Source organism: Gadus morhua, chromosome 3 (genome assembly GCF_902167405.1).
Source record: "Gadus morhua chromosome 3, gadMor3.0, whole genome shotgun sequence".
Taxonomy (NCBI): domain Eukaryota; kingdom Metazoa; phylum Chordata; class Actinopteri; order Gadiformes; family Gadidae; genus Gadus; species Gadus morhua.
In genome coordinates, this window is record NC_044050.1 from 13,448,605 (window position 1) to 13,466,201 (window position 17,597).

At 44.1% G+C, this 17,597-nt stretch overlaps 1 protein-coding gene across 1 annotated transcript in view; it reads right to left on the reverse strand.

The window, feature by feature from the left end:
* Positions 1-17,597, reverse strand: part of mgat5b (alpha-1,6-mannosylglycoprotein 6-beta-N-acetylglucosaminyltransferase B) — a 140,825-nt gene that overhangs the window by 45,039 nt on the left and 78,189 nt on the right. Inside the window, exon 8 of the mRNA XM_030352683.1 lies at positions 15,971-16,140. Coding sequence (XP_030208543.1) covers positions 15,971-16,140 — 170 coding nt within the window. The remainder of the gene's footprint in view (positions 1-15,970; positions 16,141-17,597) is intronic.

The following is a 17,597-nucleotide window of genomic DNA, read 5'->3' on the forward strand; positions in this document are numbered from 1 at the left end:
AGGGAAGCTGGGCCAGGTGGTTTTGTGCAATGCAGGACGTTTTGAAACAATAAATCAAATGTACACACACGCTGACTTAATGTATTTCTGTGCTAAGCCTGAATTTTGGAGCAGTTCGAAAGCGAGAAGGGCTGTATTAGGGGTAAACATCTGCTAGGTAATGAATTAATATAGCAGTGAGCAATGCGCAAACCTATAACAGTAATAGCAATTATGTAAACAATGCGTAACAATCTTTTTGAAATAAAGTATATAATCCCATTTGTGTGTAGCGTTATGTGTCCATCTTTATTTGTGTGTGGGTATGTGTGCTCATGTGTTTTTTGTTGTAAAATGGGTAGCTATTCTGTTGTTTAAATGTGAGGTTGAATTGAAATTTGGCTGCGAGTTACAGGTCAGAGGGATACGATAATGCAGCTCATATGAGAGAGAGAGAGAGAGAGAGAGAGAGAGAGAGAGAGAGAGAGAGAGAGAGAGAGAGAGAGAGAGAGAGAGAGAGAGAGATTTAATTTGTTGTGAAGCATGGGCCTGTGATGGAAAGTTTGCATGCTTATCTCCCTTGGCCTAATTAGTTGTTTGTGCATTTTATATAATCGTAATCATTGTGCGACATCGCCTTGCAGTTCAGCTGAATACGTTGTGTGTGAATGAGTTGCGCGTGTGTGCACGTGTGTGTGCGTTTATGAGATAGATCTGTGCATGGTTGTCTGTATGTATGATTGGATCTCAGTGGGTGAGGGGTTATTAGTACAGCGGATAAGCTCACATTTTAATAACAATTGTGCACTTTTTGAGAAAAGCATGACATTTCTAAAATAGTTAGTACATGCCATAAGGTGTATTTTAAGATGTGGAGGGAAGTCAGATTTTGCCTGTGACGGCCGTGAGACGCCAAATTCAAGATGGCCGACATTCCGCTGGGTATAATGTTCAGACGCTCATAATTTTGGAACCATGCTATGTTATAAAACATTTAAGATGTCATTTCCAACTAAAGTGGATATGCCCCATCATTTGGTGACACTTTTGAGAAACCTTGTGTTTGAGGAAACATATTTAGGTCAAGGTCAAGGTAAGAATTTACCAAATTTTGTCCGTAAATGCGAACTTTTGCCAGGTGGTGGCGCTACATCAAATCTTTTAGGGTTACCAAAATCAACGTGGTTGGTCCTGTACCTGTCATGAATGTTCACAGAGAATTTGACATGTTTCCCATTAAAACCTTTTGAGTTATCGAGGTCACAAGGCAAGCCCACGTTATCGATGATCTGCCTTTTAGTTTAGAATTTTTACCAGATGAGCCGAGACGTATGGTGCAAATATTCTTTCTCCATATTCTTTAAATGTCCTTGATGTTCCAGGATTTAACATTTGAACCATAACTGCACCATCAAAAATTGTTGCATCTGCCACAGGCACACATTTATTTTGAAGCAGGTCTGATTCCAGGCAGCAAAGTAAATCAGCTTTAACCCCAATGCAGAGTTTTCCTCCAGTTGACAGAGCTGGTGGGGCTGCCTGGTTTTCATGGGAGAAGAAATTGTCAATATCTCCATCTCGTGTTTGGCAGGAGATGTACAGCCGAGAAAAAAGACCACAATCACTTTTTAGAGCTGCAAGTTGTGCCTTCTGTTTGGACTTAATTTTATATGGTGGCCTACTGAACAGTGGCAGTTTGTTCTTCGGAATTGTTTGTGTGACCAGTGTCGTACACTTTTCTCTAGCCTTTCGGTCACAAACTTAGTGTACTGCTCCTCACCAAGGGTTTCAATCCTTCTCACAATTTCAGCTACTTGGGGGTCCATGATGTCCCTTGTGTCAATGACTAGTAGGTCTTGGCTGTGTTCTAAGAATGGATTCCCCATCTCTCCCAGCACATTCACAAGTGCCTTAACTTCCTTCAAGAAGGCAGCTTGTACTCCAGGTTTATGATCATGGTGATGTTGTCCAGTGCCACTAGCACCATGTTGCTGCTTTACTGTTTGCTGCTCAAATTCTGATGTGATCCTGGTGATTTCTGGCCCGGCTATCATCCAGCGTCGGAGTGCTCCTGGATTGCCAGTCAGTCCAATAGCCCCACCAGAACCTTTCACCTTTGCATTGTTCTGCTCGTGACACTGGTCAAGTGCCATGCCAGAGAATTGGTTGCAGGTTTTGTGCACCACAAAATTTCCTGCATGAATTCTGCTAGAACATCAGGATGTTTTTTGGCAAGAGTTATCATGTCACGGATGTGTACAGAAAGCCATCTAGAGTAGTGCGTGTGATCGAGGGAGAACATCCAGGGCATGATCTGAGTCAGGGATTCCACATACAGCTGGAAGTTACCTTCTCGAAGTGATCTGATGTAACGCAGCATGAGAAGCTCCAAAGACAGGGTCTTAAGCCAGTAGTCAAAGTGAACAGTGGTCTTTGCTCGCTGTATGCACCACTCCTCAAAAGGCACACTATCAGATTGCATTTCATCAATATCATCAGATGTGCAGTCTTTGGTGTAGGTTTGTTGTAGAAGTGTATACAGGCTTGCAGCTGTGACCTGGTGTGCATGGCGGGTCTTGGTGACATGGCTGACATTTATATAGGACTTTGAAGTTCCCAAACTTGCAATACCAGCCTGTACCAATGCATTTGTGCAGCCACTGTCTTCTAGCCAGTCTCCCAGCAACTTCAACGTGGCCATCTCAATGTGTAGACCACGAACATGATCACAAAGTGATCCTCTCCATGAGTGGCTGGCCAGGTCCACTGAATTTCCTTAGCAAGTGCATACAGAGGTTGATCAGCAGCAAGGACAGGAATCTGACCAGGGTTCACATTCTGAACTGCCGCCCTGACAATGTCCATTGAGTGACGCACCATTGCCAAGGAGTGTGCGTTATCAAGAAACAGAGGAAGTAGTGAGTTGATTGCTGCAGGTGGAATGACTGCTTGGTGTGCGTCAGCGTGATAAGCAGACCACAATATCATGCCATCCATGGTACACTTTTCAACAGCTGTTTTGACTTTGTTGAGCCATGCATACTCATCTTCTTTGGCAGCTGCAGTAACCTGGAGGTCAGAAGGTCTCACAGGACCTTGTACAATAGGAGCATTTAAGTCATTTGTCCTGAAGGCAGCTGGTGGCACAAAGGTGTAGGCTGATGGCAGAGGAGGCACTGATTTGGTGGATGATCCACCCTGATGAATCACTAGTACTCCACGATCGGTTCCTCCATGTGTGTGTGATGGATGCTGCATAAGTGAGATTCCAGTGCCATAGAAAGAATCTTTGGCTGTTGCAGAACTTGGATTGTGATCAATGTTGTCCACTGCTGCTGTTGTGAAAAGTCCATTCCGCAACTTGGGTGGGCACACTACATCTTCCACCTTAAAGCGCTGGCATACACTGTTTGCAATTTCTGGTGAGACTTGCAACAGCCTGTCATAGGAAACACACAATCCCAGATTGAACAGTGTGTGAATGAGCCCTCTGCTTCTTGTAACTGCATGTATCTTAAGGGACAGATAGAGTGGGAGTGGAGTTTCTTGGCTGCGGCAGTGACGTGCTGAGCTTGGTGAATCCACATGCCGTGCATTCTTCACACTGTTAAAAACCATTAATTGTGAGATTGCTAAGGCAGGTTGTGTAGTGGTTGTATGGAACATCTGAGTCTGATGCTTGATGTTTGCCCCAGCAAGTATCATGTTGACTAGAGCCAAAAGGGATGCTGGCACAGCCGCCTGCTGGCAGTTAGCCTGGAATGCCCCATCAAAGCAGAATTTTGAGTCAAAGATCTCTTTGCGCACAACCTGTGCTGCCCGCATTAGGTGCATAGCATCGCTGTCAGGATGAGAGGCCATCATGAGTGCTGGTCCAATGTCTTTCTCAAAACTAAGAAGTATGTCTCTTGCATGTGAATGTGCTCTCAGATCAGGTAGTGCAGAAAGCAGTTGGTTTTTCAGTCTGGTAGTGTGAATCCGTGCTTCTACAGTAAGACCAAGCTGCTTCAGCCTTCCCGTGTAAAGCTTAGTAATGTCTATCATTTTAAACACAGGAGCACTATCCTCATCACTACTCATGTCTTCCAAAAATGCCACTAACTCAGCAAAGGCTATGCCATGCAGGCAGGAATGCTCTTCATGATTGGTTTTGGTTGAAGCCTGTCTAGCTCTGTTGTACAGTGAACGCAAGCAGTGTTGATGGTACTTGGCCTCAATAGCAATCATGTCTCCTGCTGCAAGCTTGGCCAACAGAGCAGTGTCTTCAAGTTTAAGGGCACACTTGCGCACATTTGTGTCAATGTTGTAAGTTGATGCATTATGTAGGTCTGGAGAACCAGCAGGCTCATTACAGAAGAAACAAGTATTCTCAATGGACTGTGGTTGGCTGTGAGCAGATCTTGCATGCACGATCAAGATACTTTCTTGTTTTTGTGTCGAAAATTCTCGTCGACTTTGCTCTTCAAACGCCTTCTTATTTACTTTTAGCCGACATTTCTTGTGCCCTGTGTGCCTTCAGAGTTCATTCTATGCCATCGCCGTCATTTAATCTATTCAGATTGAGGTCCATGGGCATGTGCTGAAGGGTGTGGAACCGGAGAAGGTCGTCTGCCAGGGATGCATAGCCACAATTATTGGGCTGTTTTGTCGATCTGAGAGGATATTGTAAATGTTCATCAGTTTCTGTTTGGCAGAGGACACACATGTGCCAGTTGGTGCTGGGGGTTGCCTTTGAGTGTTTGGCTAAAGAGGGTTGGGTAGAGTCCATTAGGGTGTGACGCTTCATTATTGCGATATCAGCACTGAAAAGAGCATTTAAAAGAAGTGCCACCATTTATTGAAGTCGAAGACAAGATTTTTACAATAATGTATCATACACTTTAATCAGGAAAAGCTCATGATTTAGCAATATCATTTTTAGACCTCCATGACAGGTTTAGTTCACTAGCTGGCTAACTAGCCTACTATGTCAGTTAACCCCGAATCTCATACACTGTATTACATTTTTGAATATTTTTTACTTTAATCAAATGGTATGAATGTAATAAATAAATATTTTGAATCCAAACTTATGACTGAAATGCATTTTTTTTGGATAACTTACCACAGGAGGAGGATTTGAACAGTTGGGTTTTCTGATGGCGGCGGTTGACGTTTGGGTGTCAGGGTTTGTTACTATGACAACTAGACAACTAACAACAACTGAAAAGCAGATCATCGCTAACGTGGGCTTGCCTTGTGACCTCGATAACTCAAAAGGTTTTAATGGGAAACATGTCAAATTTTCTGTTAACATTCATGACAGGTACAGGACAAAGCACGTGGATTTTGGTAACCCTAAGAGATTTGATGTAGCGCCACCACCTGGCAAAAGTTCGCATTTACGGACAAAATTTGGTAAATTCTTACCTTGACCTTGACCTAAATATGTTTCCTCAAACACTAGGTTTCTCAAAAGTGTCACCAAATGATTGGGCATATCCACTTTAGTTGGAAATGACATCTTAAATGTTTTATAACATTGCATGGTTCCAAAATTATGAGCGTTTGAACATTATACCCAGCGGAATGTCGGCCATGTTGAATTTGGCGTCTCACGGCCGTCACAGGCAAAATCTGACTTCCCTCCACATCTTAAAATACACCTTATGGCATGTACTAACTATGTTAGAAATTTCATGCTTTTCTCAAAAAGTGCACAATCGTTATGCTTATCCGCTGTACTATATCCCAGTACACGAGAGAGAGAGAGAGAGAGAGAGAGAGAGAGAGAGAGAGAGAGGGAGTGGGAGAGGGAGAGAGGGAGGGAGGGAGGGAGGGAGAGAGAGGGAGGGAGAGAGTTCATATAGATCTGTGTTATGTTTGAAGAGTGAGTAGCGAATAGAACCGGTCACACCCATGAACAGAGACGCACAGAGGAGCACAAAGGACAGATCAGAATGAGGAGAAGAAGAGACGAGAAAAAGAGAGAAATGTGGTGAGACTTGTGGGGAAGGCGAGGGGAACAAATTCAACATCAGCAAGGGATGGAGGACAAATGGTGAGTAAGAAAACTGCCCGCGGTGCACATTCAAATCCATCTGATCAAGAACCTACACTTAGGTTTCAAGATCGCATTTCCCTCGTCGACAAGTGTATCATTCAAGCGTGAAACACATATCCATGGTAAAGCATCGGCTTGAATAGGTTCTGATGTCACTCAGGCTCTCTGTCCTAGTTATTCAGCCCTAGGTCCTCAGCACTAAGGACCTCTTGATTAGAAGAACCCCCCCCCCCCCCTACCTCGAAGGTTGGGCTAATTGGAGACTGTGAACTCCATGTTTGGGTGAAGAATGAATGTGTGTGTGTCTGTGTGTGTGTGTGTGTGTGTGTGAGTGTGTGTGACGTGTGTATGTGTTTGTGTGTGTGTGTGTGTGTGTGTGTGTGAACCAACTGCAGCTTGCAGTCTCCCTGCCCTTTCGCAAATGGATTAGGTAATCGCTTGTTGTTGTTTTCAGATTGACCGTATTAGCTTGAAATCCTGTCAATATGTTACTGACATGAGTCAATTAGTCTTATTATATCTAATGGCTTAACACATTGACTGGTTATCTGATTAACTGACAATGGAACATAGTTCATATAAAAGTACAAAATTACTGACCCTCCACAAAGTATACTGTCAAATAAACAATGTATCCTTGCCGTTCACACACAATGCACATGGACGGCAAGGACAGACAAGTCCATGCTCATTCTCTTCAACAGCACTCTGCCCTTTGATAAGTCAAATGTGCGAGCCACTGCACTGGCTTGAAAGTCCTGAATGGTTTCTTCTGAATTGTAAGATCATTTTACTCCTTTAACCTCCTGCTCAGACCACATTGTTTGCAGGCAGGCAGAACACAGTGGCATTGACTCCCATAGAGGTCAATGGCAGCTCAATCTCACCGATCAGCAGTAGCCAAAATATAATAAATTATTTCCAATGTCTGGGTAATTGCGGCATTATCAAACACGAAAGATACATCAAAAGTGTGCTGTCAATTGAATTTCCTTCCTACTACTAGTACTGCTACAGCGAAATAAAGAAATAAGTATTTGATCAGAACCCATACATTTTTTTTAATTTATCACAATACTTTAATAGACTAAAATGTCAACAACTATAGCCCTGATTCTGTGCTATAGTTTTTAGATCCGTTCCTGTTGTGTTCGAAATCCTTAACAATGATCTCTGTTTAATACATTTTACTTGGTAAGTATGTTTCCAACCCCCCATAAAGCCCTAAGGGATTTAAAAGTGTTTATATAACTCCCCATCTTCACTCTTTTAGCATGAGAGGATCCAGGAATATGCTGATGACATGCCCCCTAGAAGCGACTCAATCTTTCCTGCCACTTCTGTATGGTTTTCTCAAAATAGTCTGGAGTACATTGTTCACTGCATTAATAGTATGTATCAGTGTCACGAGCAGGCACATTATCTCGATATTTGAAAGCCTTAAACCAAAACATTGACGGACGCAGATATTTTGTGGGTTTGAAAGTGTATTTCCTCACATCACCTCGGATACAAGCTAACCATCAGTCCGCTATAAGTACATGCATGCTTATAGTTTAAAATAAATGCCTTCAAAAGGCCTTTTGGACCCCAGGATGCATGTACAAGCACGTTAACTTGGCGTTTCTGTGACCCAGAAATGTAGCAGAACAATACAAAGTGTTGGGTCATAAGTTAGACTAGGTTATTTCGGAAACCGTGGGTTTGCGTTCTAAAACTGATCAGCGGTCTGTTTACTGTTGTTTCTGCTATTTTTCTGAGCTTAGCAGCACAAGAAGCATATTTCTGGCACCTCCTACCAAAGGCAGCGTAATCCTGGAAAGGATTGTCTTTTTTGCTAGAATACTTAATCAACACTTTGCTTTGTGCGATTCACAACAATAGACTTCAAACAACGAAAAAAATAAATAAAAAAAGATCCAGCTAGGACAATCAAACCACTGCATGCAGCGATCTATGACTCAAGCCACTTGATGATCCTGTTGATGCTGACCGTGTCTCAGTGTTGGGGGTAACGCGTTATAGTAACGATATTACTTTTTTGGGTAACAGAGTTAAGTAACGCATTACATTTAAAATATCGGTAACTACACTACTTTACTAGACTATAGTAACTCGCTTTCCTGCGTTACCCAAGCCGTGTTTGCCTGCGTGTAAAGTTCTGATCTGTTTTGTGGTGCATGCATGCGTGCTGCCTGTGTGTCTGCAGCGCCTGCTTGCCTCGGCACGTTGCCATAGCGATCGATTTGAGTGACGTAGCTGCTTGTGTGAGGGAGTGTTGAAGTGTTGGAGCGCAGAAGCAGGTGACACAGAAAGACAGGCTGGTTGCAGGGTTCATTACAGAAGGCTTCTTCCCCTGTCGACTATTGAATCGGCCAGATTTAGAAAAATACTAGATAAAATACCTGTGACTCGCAAGCCAACATCCGACCGGAAAACATTTTCCCATTACCTGAACAATTGTTATACCGACATGGAATCTAAGCTCAAATTAATTTTCGAGTCCTCCCTGGGTCATGTGTCCACCACCGCAGACATTTGGTCCGCCAACAACAAAAGTAACTTAGGAATGACGGTGCACTGGATAAACAGCATTACTTTAAAACTTGAGAAGGCTGCTCTTGCCTGCAAGAGGGTGAGAGGAAGACACACTTACGATGTCATAGCCTGCGAAATAGATCAGGTTCATTCAGCCTTTTGACCACATAAAGTAACAGTGTATGTCACTGCCGCTTAAGTGCATTTCGGTTTTAATTGTATTTTTCATTGACCGCTTAATTTTTGTTCGCATGTTTCCTAAAGCCTGTGTTTTGAAACTTGTGTGTTGCTACTGATTGACCTATATCTATACAAATCTAATTTGTATAGATTTATACAATAAACACTAAGTGATGATAGGGGTATGATGTTTGTCCATATATCTACAGTAAATTAAGAAACGGGAAAGTAAAGTAATAAGCTGTGAAGTTACTTTTCAAATGCAGTAACTAGTAAAGTAATCTCATTACAATTTACAGAAGTAATTAGTAATAAGTAACTAATTACTTTTTTTGAGTTACTACCCCAACACTGCCGTGTCTGAATGAAGCGTGGGGTCCGCGTGACGGACCCCAGAGCATGAAGGTGGGTGCACCCTGCCCCGACCACAGCTAACTACCACCAACGGGGATGCTTGTAGGCTGGCCCCAGGGCCGTAGCACCAAATCCTGGGCCCCTATACTATAGGTACTGATGGGCCCCCCTGCGCCAGGTTGTTGAGGGGGGGGGGTCCGGAGCGATTGTTGACGGGGGGGGGGGGGGGAGTAAAAAAAAAAAAAGGTAAAATAATTTTTTTTTTTTTTTGGTCATGGGCCCCCCCTCTGCCTTGGGCCCCCCCACAACTGTCCCCTTTGTCCCCGCAGTCCGACGGCCCTGGCTGGCCCCAGTGTGCTCTTTGTCGGGTCAGTGTGCTCGCTCTCTTTGGCTCACACTTCCTGGTCGAGACTTGAGCCAGACGTGTTAATTAGCTGTGCGCCTGCCTCCCTCCTTCCTGTTCCACCTGTCCTAATGATACAGGCTTGGGTACTAGAGACATCCCCATGGCAACACTGGACACACCTGCAGCCGTGAGGAAAGTGGGCCAGTCTGACACTTCCAGAGAGAGGGAGATATGTAAGGGATAATGCCCGACGAGGTGTCCATTATCAGGAATTAATGGACGACGTGGAGGCGTGAACCGTCCGACGCGAAGCGGAGGACGGTTGCCTCCGCGAAGTATTGTACTTCGCGGAGGCAACCGTCCTCCGCTTCGCGTCGGACGGTTCACGCCTCCACGTCGTCCATTAATTCCTGATAATGGACACCTCGTCGGGCATTATCCCTTACATATATATATATATATATATATATAGAGAGAGAGAGAGAGAGAGAGAGAGAGAGAGAGAGAGAGAGAGAGAGAGAGAGAGAGAGAGAGAGAGAGGAAGAAAGAGAGGGAGAGTGTGTGTGAGAGAGAGAACGAGAGAACGAGAGGGAGAGATAGGGGGAGGGGAAGGGAGGGAGGACTGGAGGAAACACTGGAACATTCCAAATTAAGGTCATAATAATTTTAACATGCTGTCAAAACATTTAGTCGTTGGGGCATTTAAGATGGGAACAATTACCCTTACCGGAGGTACAGATGGTTAATTCAGCCTAAATGAACTTCAGTTAAAATAAGATAGACCATCGTACAACTTTGAGATCTAATTGCTAAATTGATCAATTATCTTCCTTGAAAATGTCAGTGATGCCCTTGTAAAGGTTAATGTTTTGGTTCATCTGGAGATGGTTGAGTTCATTATGTTGTGCACATTCTCTACAGTCTGTTCAGTCTTCTCACCACAGAGCCAATTTGCCGTCGTCTCAGCGCCTCAGCAACATTTTTGCAATCACACATTTGTGATAAGCGTTTCGGTTGTGGTAAAGACGCTCACACTAAATTGGGAAGCACAAATTCCAAAGATAAGACCAAATGGGGTCTGGTAATGCCCCTAGCATGTATCAGATCCCACTGGCTGTTGCGGGGGCTGTTTTGCCTCTTGCTGCAGCGGCCCACAGGTGGGGTCCCTGTAGTTCACCACACGGCTGCAGCCCTCACAGCAAGCAATCATCTCCCTGGAGCCGGCGGGGCGCTGGGTGGCAGGGGGAGGAGGAGGGCCTTCAGGCTCCCAAGGACACCACGGGGAATGGGGTCATTTCATTTCTCTGTCCAGTTTCATCTCGTGTTCAATCTTTTGTGTGACCTTCTATTATTTTCCTTATTTTGATCCTCCCTCCCTCCACCTCATTCTTTACTCTCTCCTGTCCTCCTTTCCTTGGTGATTTCCTTCGTCCCCTCTCTCCTTCGTTACTTCCTTCTCTCCTTCCCCCCCCCCCGGCCTCTTTCATGGTGTGGCTGTGTGTTGGACCCTAACCATGGTAACGTGATTAAGTAATGGGATGCTGACCCATCACATCGGCCCCCCTCCATGGTGGTGGGGAGGCGAAGAGGGGTCTGGTTCAGCAGTCTGTTATGCAGGAACAGGTGGTGGTGGTGGTGTTGGGGGGGTGCAGCTGTCCATTCTGGTGGAGTCAGTCATATATCTGGGGTTATACTGCCAATCTAATTGGCAAGCGCATTCCCCTCCTCTTCCTCTGCGACTCTGTTAGAGGAGAGCACACTCAGCACCACACAGGCAATAGGTTGAATTAGATTCATGCTCTGTTGTATCGAGATCTGGAAGCTGTGTGTGTGTGTGTGTGTGTGTGTGTGTTTGTGTGTGTGTGTGTGTGTGTGTGTGTGTGTGTGTGTGTGTGTGTGTGTCTCTGGATGCATGGACCAATCTGTTTTTGTTCGCTGATGATAGTCTCTCTCCATATCTGCCTATTAGACGCCAAGCGTCTTAGAGTACCAGATTAAGCGCTATATAAATTTCATTTATTATTATTATTATTATTATTATTTTCTTGCTTAATCAGTGTGTGTGTTTTTGTGTGTGTGTGTTAATGTTGCAAGAGACAAAACATAGCATGTGTAGGCAAAATATTTGTGAATAAACAAGTATCCATTGAAATGCTAAAGCTGAACAATGCAACCCTGCAGTAAACAGACATTGTTGAGAATTTTTTTATAAATACATTAAATTCATTTGACTTTAAACACGTACACATGCACCACAGAAGGAGCAATTAACTAAGTTGGGATATATATTGCCAGAGAGATGTATTAAGGGAAGAGAGAGGAGGAGAGAGGAGGAGGAAGAAAGAGAGAGAGAGAGAGAGAGAGAGAGAGAGAGTATGGATCTATGTGTCCATGATATTTATTATGGGACAGCCAGAGAGCGAGAGGGAGCTAGAGGGAGCGAGAGAGAGAGAGTGTGTGTGTGTATAGATCTATGTGTCCATGATATTTATGTGTATCCCTCGTAACCCTGTCCACCCACCTGCGTGCACCTAGGACATAAAGCAAACGGCCACAGCTGCCCTAAACGCAAACAAAACTGGCCTTAATCATCCCCCCAGTGGCCAATTACAGCTCACCACTGCACCCGCCCTGGCGATTCACAAGCTCCAAATGTGACCACCATCCCAAAGAAACGCAATGCTGCACGTTTTAGTACGGGAATGTGCCTGCGCACACACAGACACACACACACACACACACACACACACACACACACACACACACACACACATACACACACACACACACACACACACACACACACACACACACACACACACACACACACACACACACACACACACACACACACACACACACACTTTAATCTGGGGGTAGGCTCCACCGGGCAACATTAGCCCATCAATGGCAAAGCTGTTCCCGTCTTTGGCCTTGTGGCAAACTTTAACTAGGTAGTCTCAGTGAGCCTATTGTTGTCCCTCAGCCTCCCTTCCCCTCTGTCCGCTTCCCTGTTTGTCCCTGCATGCCAAATTGACAGGCCATTTGTCTGCCTGTCTGTTTATTAGCCTGGCTGGCTGTATCTCCCTGTACCTGCTTGCCCCGTCTGTCGTGGCACAAAACAAGTTCTTTCTTTCTTTCTTTCTTTCTTACAACAAAGGCCTTGCTTTGTCTGCCTGGCCCTCAAGTCATTTTGAGTGGGTTATTTGGGGATGGGTTAGTACGGACGCGGCACATGCACAAGCACAAGCACACACACACGCACACGCACACGCACACACACACACACACACACCTATCATCCACTCTCGCACTCATGCATTCAGAACGCAGACAAATGTGCATACCTCATACATGTACAAGCATACCCACACACGACATACACTTTGACAAACAACAGAAAAAACACAACTCACACCCACAAACACAAATATATGCCGCAGAAAAATGGTTAGATCGATGGCAATAATAAGTCCTAATATTGTACTAAAAAGTCAGTGGCTTCTCAACAAATTATTATGAGCAGTTAGAAATCTAGCTTAGTCTGTACTGAAGTCCATCATCGTTAAATCTGTGGCCAAATGCTTTCTCGTTGAGATTCCAGCCAGAGACTCTGCCATAACCTAATAGACATAGCCTCATGCGGCCAGGGCATGCAGGGCTTTACTCCATTACCATGGAGAGCTCAGAGTTTAGGCCAGGAATGCCGGTTTCAACGTTTGGAAAAAAACCTCATCTGGCTCCCCCCGTTTCTCCCTGCGGCGTCAGACAAAGAGAGCTGATTCCATCTGCAGCAGCGGACCCGTCAATTGAAAGAGAATAATTGCAACGCCCCCCCCCCACCCCCCCCCCCCCCCCCCCCCCCTCCACCACCACCAGCTCCCAGCGACGAAATCCCGAGCACCGCTGCCAAAGTTTCAGCACGGTCTGAACGAAAATGGGGGAGAACTGGCTTAACGAGAAATGATTTTGACTGCGGCGGGCTCGTGAGAAGCGGCCGTTGTGCACTGTCCTTGCGTTGGTGCCAAACAAAAAAATCAATAAAAGACGCTTTTAAAAATCCACCGCTTTTCAAAAGAGACGTCGGAACACTTTGTGGTCGGGGTTTGTTTGCTTTGTTTGCGAGGTGTGAGGTGAGGTGGAGTGACCCGCGAGTGCCATGGACATTCACCGGCCCTCTTATACGTCAGCAGATCTAGTATAAAGATGGAGGAGGTCCATCAAGAGCCTTTCCTTTGATTTCGTTGAATGGTTGGCCATGACAATTCTAGACCTTTCTATTTCATGACTATTCATTGGCAAAAATCATTTCTCTCGTGGATTGCATTCAAATCAGTACTGCTTGGAGCAGACAACAATCTCTCTTTTTATGTCTCAACAAGACACTAATAAATGATTTATCCTGGTCAATTCAGTGTACTCAACTTGGCCAACAACTGAGGCCTGAGTTCTGTCTTGGTCTAGGACTGCTGAGGAAGGTTCTGAACTGATGAATGCTGCCACGGTGCCGTTGGTATGAGTTATGGTTCAAACGTTGTTTTTGCAAGTAACTCCATCGCCTTTCATAAGCTTTTAGTGGGTGAAATGTGAGAGAGAGAGAGAGATTTTCTCTTCTGGTTGGCTGTGCCTGACTCTGTATGAGCCGATTTAGACTTGGATGTTGTTTATTTTTTCTTTTGTCTATACTCCAAAATAAATGAAAATTCAAAACTACAACACAAAGACACCTTTTTCTTCAAACCAAAACAAAGCGTTGAAGGAAATTGTACTGACAGTCACATGTAAAACAATAAAAAAACATATGAGACGCGATTTCAATAACAGCGGTGACAAAACAGGCCCAGGTGACGGAAACGCAGCAGAATGAAAACAGAACGACGACAATAAAACAATAGGCAATTAAAGTTGTTCCTCTCTGTCGTAGACAAAAGAAAGAAAAGGCTGTCTTGTTTTAATTCCTTCTGATTCTTTCGGAGAAGACAACGTTAGCGTCTAATCATGAAGACATGATGTGCAAAGAAAGAGGATTTTCTTTGTCATTAATCAATTCAATTCTCGCCTTTATATTTCTACAGAGAGAGATGTCCCGGAGTGGGTAGTCAATAAGACAGCAGGCTGTTGTCCCAGGCAGGGCGCTGTGAGATGGGCCATAGGGACAGGACGATATAGAAACATCATCTCGCACAACCGCACAACCGATTAATGTTCCATTGTCAACCCAATGACAAACAACATCAAAGAGAGCTCTTGGGGCAGTCTAAAGAGAGCAGTCTGTGATTTCAGGTGTCGTTTTTAAATGCAAGGATCGATATTAAATTGGCGTGATAGAATTTTAAGTGTGCATTTAAATATCTTTTCATTAAATCAGGCATCCATTATCATAAAAACGTCCTTCCACTCTCTTATTCATTCTCGGCCGGCTGCACTACAGAGAAGCTTTCATCTCAAAGGGTTTGGCTCAGGGCAAACCTGACAACCTGTTTGATTAACACTGTCTTGGCTGTGCAGTAGATATCTCCTGGACTAGACAGAATGACCCTGGGGGCTGCCCAGGCAGTGCCCCCCCCCCCCCCCCCCGTCAGGGCAGATTTATACCAACCTGTGTGTATGTGCGTTTGGGTATGTTTTTGCACTTGCTCAAGCACTGTGTTGCGCTTGCGTTTGCATCGCTGTCAGAGTATATGGCGTGTTATGGTGCTATCCGTCAGCAGAAAGGTATGGCTCGCTGACACGAGGGGGAGGCTAACCAGCCCTGAAACGACAGCGCTACATTGACATGACCACGGACGAGGCTGGTTTGAGTCAATACGGCGATAATGGCCTTACGCCTAATCTATGGGCTAACTGGAGAGATTGTAAGGGGAGAATACAGTTCTCTTACATATTTTAAACGGTTCAGGAGCAAAGCCGATATTGTAATCTCTCTCCCTTGCAGGGACATCATGAGTTGCCAAGTCCTGCAATTTAAATTCTTCCTTAATACCATCCATACTAAATAAATGGGGTTGGTTAAAGCAACTTGAATGATGACATTTACATGCAACACATTTCTTTCCTTGTCGGAATTCCAGGAATCAAATTGACACTTTAAGGGAGCGGAAATGTCAAAAGCTATCATTCATTTGTAGCCGTCCCAGCATACAATTACTGGAGGAGGTGCTATTACTGTCGACTCTTGAACAATAGGTTTTCAATTCCGCTCAGGAAAAAGAGGAAGCTAGTTTGAAACAATGATTACATTTCACACTCAGAATGAACAAGGATATACCAACAATGAACAAAGCAATTTCGAAAAACCAGGCGAACGAAAAGGAAGGTATTATAGCAATATCCCTTAAACCCAGAGACAGCTCGCAATAGGCAAAATAAACAACGATTCCAAAATATTAAACAGGCTTTTTGAACAGCAACAGAAAAATAATCTGTTAAATTCATCCTGCGCGCCGAATCCGTGAAGTGTTGGCAGAAATTTTCGAGCAGGATGTGCAGTAGCATGGCGTTAGCGATAGCTCGATGTTAGCATGACTCACCCGTGCAGCTCTTTGACGGACATGGAGATCTTCAGGTTGTGGCCCAGCACGTGGAGGGCAGTCAAGATGTCCGCCCACTGGACCATCTCCCCCAGGGGCCCGCCCTTCAGGACCTTAGGGCTGAACACGTCTCCGGACTCCTCCGTCAGGAAGCCCACGTGGACCAGGATCTGAGCGGAGAAACACCGGGGCAAGTCCATTACATTCATTCCTGGTAGCAGACCGCTTCCTATCCAATGCAACTTACAAGTCAGGCTGGGAACAATAAAAATCTGGAACCAGAAAGAATGGGAACAAGAAAGCTATTCAAATTGGATCAGCCTCAAAACACAGCCGCACAGCCTAGTTAGAAACATTGTGTGCAGAGCAGTTCTACATTTTATAAATATAGGTTTTTAATTATAAAAATAAAGATACGAAATACACATCATGCAGGCCCTCCAGTATTTCACAACGTGTCAAATCAGGAAACATCAACCAAACCCTGCAATATTAAGCAAGCTTGCATATTAGTTTGCATATACAATCACACTATTGCTCGTGCTTCACTAATCACACTTCCCCACATACAACGTACTGTCAAAAACCCAACCCACCCCTCCTTTATAGTTATGAACAAGCAGGCATGTCTACAAACGTCTCAATTACTTTTAATGTATGTATATATAGTAGGGGTGAAACAAATCCCAAAACTCATGTTTCAGTACGAAAGAGTATGATGGTGTCATGGTTCGACAAAATAAATGTCTACTTTCTTTTTACTGTATTTTCGTTTTCGTTCTAATTAAAGAAACAACATTACAGGCTTGAATTCCAGAATCACATGGAAACACAAACACAACACTGCTTTATAACATGAAATATAAAATTGTCCTTTATACACAACTTCGACAAAGAACGCATCAGCAGCATATGGCAAATTCCAGTCTCACAGCAGTGCCTTAAGCGAAATAGGAACACTTGAAACAATTAGTCTGTCCCCATTAAACAAAGTGTCCCAGTCTGGCGTGGTGAAATGAGCAGCAAGGCAGCTCTCCACACAAGGGAAGGCTTTTCTGACATCACGTCAAGGTTTTTTTGGTTTTGTTGTAAAAGACAGGTGTAACTGTTTGGGTAGTTTATATATATATACAGTACAGTATATATACATTATATATATACATATATATATATATACTGTACACTTTTTTGATAACTCATTAGTGCAACTTTATTGCAAGAAAAACACACACACACACACGCACACATGCACACACAAATCATTGCATATTTCACCATAGTTTTGGAGAAATGCTGCTGCGAAATCAAGCCTTTTCGGCCGCAACAATCACAAGATCATCCTGAAGGGACTGATCATGTTTATTCAACAGAACAGATGTTGCATATTTATTATGGATATCATCAAGCTTGATTATTTCATACGGCAATGGTTTTGGGTATATTTTGTTGCCTCAATCAGGTGTAGAAGAAAAGGACTTCTAGAGAGCAGTTTGTCGCTGTAAGAAAGGATAAAGATGCATTAAGGACTTATGAATTAGTACACCTGCCACGACTGACATGTAGCCAGGTATCATACACACTCACTGACTAGATTCATTGTTTATAGCCTAGTGAGCTACGTCTCGAA